Source organism: Hemiscyllium ocellatum, chromosome 25 (genome assembly GCF_020745735.1).
Source record: "Hemiscyllium ocellatum isolate sHemOce1 chromosome 25, sHemOce1.pat.X.cur, whole genome shotgun sequence".
Classification (NCBI taxonomy): domain Eukaryota; kingdom Metazoa; phylum Chordata; class Chondrichthyes; order Orectolobiformes; family Hemiscylliidae; genus Hemiscyllium; species Hemiscyllium ocellatum.
In genome coordinates, this window is record NC_083425.1 from 55653246 (window position 1) to 55660654 (window position 7409).

At 39.4% G+C, this 7409-nt stretch overlaps 1 protein-coding gene across 2 annotated transcripts in view; it reads left to right on the forward strand.

Moving 5' to 3' along the window:
* The window catches only part of galk1 (galactokinase 1), a 31187-nt gene extending 24942 nt beyond the window's left edge, over positions 1-6245 (forward strand). Inside the window, exons 7-8 of one of the 2 annotated variants that reach the window (XM_060844377.1) lie at positions 848-1010; positions 3015-6245. In XM_060844377.1, coding sequence (XP_060700360.1) covers positions 848-1010; positions 3015-3086 — 235 coding nt within the window. In that variant the 3' untranslated portion in view covers positions 3087-6245. The remainder of the gene's footprint in view (positions 1-847; positions 1011-3014) is intronic. The other variant, XM_060844378.1, reaches the window with a different exon arrangement.
* The last annotated feature ends 1164 nt before the right edge of the window (positions 6246-7409 follow it).

Here is a 7409-nt window from a genome sequence, read left to right on the forward strand (position 1 = left end):
CCGATACCTACCCTAGTCATCCTTTTATTCTTGACATACCTATAGAAAGCCTTTGGGTTTTCCCTAATCCTACCAGCTAAAGACTTTTCATGTCCCCTTCTCGCTTCTCTTAGCTCCCTCTTTAGCTCCTTCCTGGCTACCTTATAACTCTCAATCGCCCCTACTGAACCTTCACGCCTCATCTTTACATATGCTGCCTTCTTCCCTTTCACAAGGGACTCCAATTCCTTACTAAACCACGGCTGCCTCACAAGGCCCTTTACACCATGCCTGACTGGTACATACCTATCGAGGACACGCAGTAGCTGCTCCTTGAACATTTTGAAAACTGAAGACATCAACTGCCATTGAGCTAGAGAGTGTTTCCTAATTTCTTGGATCTATCAAACGTACCTATTCATATGAAACATACACTAAAAAAAAGACAACCCAGGGAATTCAGAAGCTGGAAGAATGAAATCACAGAAGATGACAGCGGCTGTGTGGTTTTGAAATTAAGTTATGTAATTTTAGTAAGTGTCTTATTGAAACAGCAAATTGTTATAGAGTTGGAGGCAGGTAATAAGCAGTTAAAAGAAAGGGGGGCTTACGATTGTGAATAGTTATTGTTTAATGTTCATTTTTAGAGCTAAAATTAAGATACTGTTATTTTCTTTAAATAGTGGAATTTGGGAGTTCTCTGTCAGTCATATTTTAATAGATTATGAGGCGAGCTTTTCTGGATGTTTGGTTTAATTAACAGAGGGTTGCACCTCCGTGTTGTAACAATACTTTCAGGATAGAAAATGTAGAACATTGGAATTAAATAGCAAAGTTTGCTTCTCTCTCATTTTCTTCTGTTTGATAGAGATGATTATGAAGTCAGTTGCCCAGAACTGGATGAGCTGGTTGCTGCAGCAATGGATGGTGAGGGGGTCTACGGCAGTCGAATGACTGGAGGTGGTTTTGGTGGCTGCACAGTTACTTTATTGGATGCTGCAGCTGTGGAAAATACCATCCAGCGGATAAAGGTAAACAAAGACACAGGATCAGTTTGGCCTCTGGTGAGGTGCAGACTATAGTTTATGATCTGGGTTAAGGGCAGACTTCATTTTACCCTCTGGGTTACAAGTGGGCTGCAGCTTATCTTCTGGTTTGGGGCAGACTGTAGTTTATGCTCTGGGTTAGAGGTGGACTGCAGTTTATCTACTGAGTACAGGAGTTAGGAGGTCATGTTGCGGTTGTACAGGACGTTGGTTAGGCCACTATTGGAATATTGCATGCAGTACTAGTCTCCTTCCTATCGAAAGGATGTTGTGAAACTTGAAAGGGTTCAGAAAAGATTTACAAGGGTGTTGCCAGGATTGGAGGACTTGAGCTATAGGGAGAGGCTGAATAGGCTGGGGCTGTTTTCCCTGGAGCGTCGGAGGCTGAGGGGTGACCTTATAGAGGTTTGTAAAATCATGAGAGGAATGGATAGGATAAATAGACAAAGTCTTTTCCCTCGGATGGGAGAGTCCAGAACTAGAGGACATAGGTTTAAGGTGAGAAGAAGAAGATATAAAAGGGACCTAAGGGGCAACTTTTTCACGCATGTATGGAATGAGCTGCCAGAGGAAGTGGTGGATGCTGGTATAATTGCAGCATTTAAATGACAACTGTATGAGTATATGAATAGGAAGGGCTTAGAAGGATATGGGTCAAGAGCTGGCAAATGGGACTAGATTAGATTTGTTTTTACCTAGGTCAGGATAGTTGGTTGGCATGGATGCATTGGACCGAAGGGTCTGTTTTGTGCTGAACAGCTCTATGACTCTTATTAGAGGTGGACTGCAGTTTATCCATTTGGTTATTTGTGGACTGCAGTTTATCCACTGGATTAGGGGCAGATTGTAGTTTATCAACTGGATTAGGGATGGACTGTAGTTTATGCCCTAGTTTAGCTGGAATCAAGTTGAATAATTGCAGCTCTGGTTGGATTTTCCCTCCTAATGAATATCCAATTGTATAAATGGATGCACAAATTTGAAAATGTAGGTATGTTAAATATTTCTACAGATGGGGTGAACCGAAACAATCTTAATTAGGTGTGAGCAATTTCAAAGTGAAAGTAGGTTGTTCACCAATGACAATAAGGGTGGTGAAAATCTACAATTCTCTTCCCTCAACGTAGTTGTGGGTTCTGGGGAACAATGTAGTTCTCAAGACTGATTGGCTGTTAGTTTTTATTGTATTCATTCATGAGAGGTGGGCACTGATGACTGGCCAGCATTTATTGTCCAACTCTACCTATCCTTGAGAAGCTGGTGGTGAGTTGCCTTCTTGAACTGCTGCAGTCCATAACAGGAGGCTCAGTTGTTATGGGTCTGGAATAACTCTGACTCTGCTAATAGACTTCTAGTTTCTGAGTTTGCCTCTATCATTGTTGCTGAATTCTGGGAATTGTATTCATCTGTTTCAATGGACCAGAATGCTTTGCATTTTAGTTAGCTCCTCAACTTAACACAGTGCTTCATTAATCTTTCCTCTTCTATGTTTAACCACAGTGGGACAGAATTAATCCATTCTTGGAATCTATTAATTTTTAGTCCCACTGGTGACTGTCTTTCATGTTAATGTCTGGAATGTATATTACTAATGGACTTTACTTAGCAATTTACCTGCCGCCTGCTTGTCCTCTAACTGAGGCCTTTGGGTCTTTTTCTCTTGCATTTTTCACTTTCCTGATCTTAAAATGTTAAGGACATTCTACATCTATTAGTAGCTCTCCTTGAGTAGTCTCTTGGCTTCCCATCTCCGTTTTGGTTTCATGTGTTTAATATTTGACTTGCTTGTGTAGTTTCTTCTTCTGACAGCAAGTACTAATAAAAAATAATAATATGGCCTCTGCTTGTTTTCAGTCATGTGGGGTGCAGTCAGTAGCACCCCAGTCTCTTTGACCTTTTAGCATCTTGCCCTGAACAGGTCAATGCAAACGTTGGCTTTCTAACCAGAAGATTCTTTGCAGAACATAAGCTACCATCTTTCTTTAACAGGACACGTACAGTGGAACTGCAACATTCTATTTAGCTAAACCGTTCAGTGGTGCCCATGTACTGAAACTGTGAGAACATTCTCACCAACTCAAGACAGACAATTATCTACATCCCATCGAGGGAGCCGTGTAACAATCTACAAAGCGACTCTTGCCTGATCCCTGTATATTGGAAGAAACGTTTTTTGACCATATAAGAGAGAAAACATTTTTCAGAAAGTTTAACAAAAACTGACTGCTGGGTGAAAAAACTGGAACCAGCTGACTCCTCGTGAGGAATCAGATGATATGGTCTTTAATCCATTGGATTCACTTGGCTTAGAGTTCAGTACTTCACCATAAAACCTAACACAGCCATTGTGCAGATACAATTGGGAGAGCTACCTGTCATCTGTTGTATTGTAACTAGTTTGCAGGAGTCGCCAGTCTCTATCCCAGGCCGTCTATGTTTATCCCAAGGCTACTTGTTGCATACTGAGTTTGTAAGTAAGGCAGGTGAATGGAGTTGAGGTACAGGTCAGCCTTGATCTAATTGAATGAAAGAATAAAAAGTAGGTCATTCAGCCCCTCAAACCTGGTCTGCCATTTAAAAAAGATCATGGCTGATTGTGGCATCACGCCACTTTCTTTTGTTGCCCTCATAATCCTTGATTCCCTTGGCAATAAAAATCTGCCTAAGTCAACCTTGAATATATTCAGTGAAGATTGCTGGAATAGATATGAGAGGCTGAATATTCTGCTCCTCTTTCAATGCTCTTACCATTTTGTACTTGACAAAAATTTAGCGTCTCCCAGCATTGCTGCACATGGCAGTCTTCTGTTGGCAAATTGATAAGGCTTTTTGTTTTATTTTCTTGGAGAAATTGACTTTTACTAGAATGTAATTTCAGGGGCACCAGACCTCTCTCTCCTTTAATAGCAGATCCACATGGTCTTTCTCTGTGTTTGAGCCTACGCTGTGAGTATTGATGGATTACTACTACTGCACAAGGATTGCTTGATGTCTGCACCTGCAGGTCTCTTCAGAATTCACTGCATTGTGATCAAGCATTGAACCCAGGAATTTGTGAGATTCCTTACCAACCCAGGCTATGGATGTAGCCCACTGAGCCATCCAGAGAAGAGTTGAACTGTTGCTAGTGTGTTATGATAAGTACATGAGGATGTGACATACTGTTACTTCTTGGTATATGGTATTATTTGTCCCAGGTTTTGTGTTGTTTCTCATTAAAGTTTGGGGTACATTTTAGACAAATTCACATTTTAACTGTTCTTTGAGAAATCCATATTTTACACTCAAAAAATCTAGCAATACAAAACAAAACAGGTGTTGCTGTAGAAACACTTTGTACCTCAGTGGTCTGAAGTATTTACTATTTTAACTCAATGAACCTTAAAAGAAATTGCACAATACATGTCTTCCACGGTACATTTTTGAAGTTAGCCAAAGAAATGACATTACCTGCAAATTCAAATTCTAGCACTGTTCCATTAGATCAGGCATGATCTATCATTGACTGGCATTAGTTTTATAACCATCACTACATTTACTTAGGAAAAAGTCTATCTGTCTCAGTCTTGAAATTCAGTTTTCAGCAGAGGAAATAGCTTTCTCTTTCACTTTCCTTTGACCACCTAAAACACACATCACTCTTTAAACCTCTACTAGTCACAATAGATTACAGTCTATATACAGCCAATAATACAAACTATGCATCACACTGAGCACTCCTAATGGAGTTGATTTTATATGTGGTGAGTTGTTAAATTTAAATGCAGTTGCCTTTTGGGGTTGCTTGTACCCCTCCCTCATTTCCCCAAAGCAAGTTCCCACTCACCTACCCTTCACCTAGTCTCTGTTGTTTCCTTTTGTCTCTCTAAAAACTTTGTTGAGGACCAATGGACTATTATTTGAGGCACCATTGCTGCTGCTAATGGCCTGGTGACAAGTGACAGTAGTACAGTCACTGGTCTTATTTATCACTTGAATGAAACTCATGTTTCTGCTGTTGAGTTGGGAAATACCATTAATGGAGCCTGATTGTTGGGAATTGTACATTGTTTTATCAACTTGGAATTATTTAGCTCCTGAAGGTGAGGGGCAGTGGCGATAATATCTGGAGCATTGTCTAAGTAGAGACATCTGTTAATATGGAGCTCAGAAAAAGCACAAATTTGGTGCAAAATTCCCTCTACACTGCCCAGGCATTAAATATTAGGGAATAATTGTTACTTGAGTTTCAAATTTTCTGACTTTCAATTAATAGAACCAAAGTGGTATGTATTGTGTGTCAATTCCTGAATTTGTGTTGATGGTAGGTTGAGATTGAATACAAAATCAGGACATTTAAATAAAGTCTTGAATTTGTATAGCACCTTTTACAAGCTCTGAACACTCCAAAGTACTTCCTAGTCAAAGTGTGTTGTTGAATTGTTAGTGTTATTCTGTAAGAGACATGGCAGACAGTTTCCAGACTACTGTAACTCATGATTTGGAGGTGCCGGTGTTAGACTGGGATGTACAAAGTTAAAGATCACACAACACCAGGTTATAGCCCAATAGGTTTATTTGGAACCACTAGCTTTCGGAGCACTGCTCCTTCATCAGGTGGTTGTGGAGTATAAGATACCTGTTGGACTATAACCTGGTGTTGTGTGATCTTTAACTATAACTTATGACACAGTTTAGCCAGATACCAGAAATAGTTGTGCATATGCATTCAGCTTACATAGCATTTCCTACTGCATGTGAGTTCCTCAAATCCCGTTATGCATTAGTAATAGTTATAACTCAATCAAATTTATCATGATTCTGAGTTTTAGCATAGCAGAATTTAAGAATTAATACTTTGTTTTAAAGAATGTCTATTGCCTACTTTAGATGACAAGCTTTACTACTTTTGGGAATGTTTGAATTTTTGTTAGTAACCACTAAAGAACATTTAATTTGGCCGTAAAAGATCAATGATTTTCATTGTGCTATAGTGCATAGTTAATTCATGGACAATAATCAGAAATTTATGACCAGAAGAGGACTGTACTGGCTCTTCAAGCTCTTCAGTTGATTAGAACAAATGTTTTAAAGATTTTTTTGCACAAGACGATACCACTCTCCAATTAAAAATGTAGTTATCTACTTTTGTGGAGAGTAATAAGGAGCCAATGACTAAGATTATTTTTGAATTAAAGCATGAGTATAGTTTTAACTGTTAAATGTGAGAAAAATAATAAAAAATGCACCATCAAACATATGGTCTCTGAGTAGTCACTTGCACGCCTCTCCCTCCACCCCCAACGCACACAGTTACAGAGGTAAAAGAAAATAGTGTCCAAAAAAATGGTTTAGTGTTTTGGTTGTCTTTGAGACCTAAGATATTAGTTTGAGGGCAATTTTGATTAGCTGGCTTCTTGGATACAGACTATTGTAGGAAATATTACAGTTATTGAAAAGTGTCAATTCCTCAATGATTTTTCTCCAGCTGTCTCTGTGGGAACCAGATGCCATCTTCTTTAGAGGGGGAAAGTGGAGACAGAAACCTTATAATTTTTGCTCAAATGCTCTTGGAACCTTCTTTGAACTACTAGTTCCAGTGTGTATTTCCAGAATATTCTTTTGGGTTGGTCTGTCTGTGATGGCTATTATGACAGTGTTCCATTCTTTAAATTGTTAATGTCACTCTGAGATAGGATTTTATAGGTGAAAACCTGACTGCCATAATAAGGACAGTCCACTTTCAGTTTCTGTGAACCATTGGCAGATTTACCCCATTATCCTGTGAATAAGATGTGAGATGGGGTGGTTTCAATGTGCCTATTGTCATACTGACTTTCAAATTAAAATCTTTGTTCCTGCAATATTCATAGTCAAGCAGCTTTGTCCCCATGCAGAAACAAGCCCAAAGATGTGCAGGTCAGGTGAATTGGCCATGGTACATTGCCCATAGTGTTAGGTGCATTAGTCAGAGGGAAATGGGTCTGGGTGGGTTATTCTTTGGAGGGTCGGTGTGGACTTGTTGGACGGAAGGGCCTGTTTCCACACTGTAGGGAATCTAATCTAATCTAATTTGAGATGGATTCTGGGTAATCCAAGATGTAGGATGGGAAAAAATTGTGGCTGTAAATGTTACTGCTTTTTTGAGATTTTTTTCAGTGTTGGACCTGATTTCCTCGATTTCTTGGAGCGGTAGTTACTGTTTTATAAGCTATTGCATTGTTTTGGAACTTTTGGAAAAAACAGATTAAAACAACAGTACTTTAATGAGAGCAGCTACCTCATGGCATGTGAAAAAAAGGGAGCAGTGAACCTGCACAGCTGACTGCCTGTACTGTGTTGTTTCAAACATCTCTGGACATCAGAATTTGGTCTAAGAAATATCAGCAAGCAGTAAATTTCACA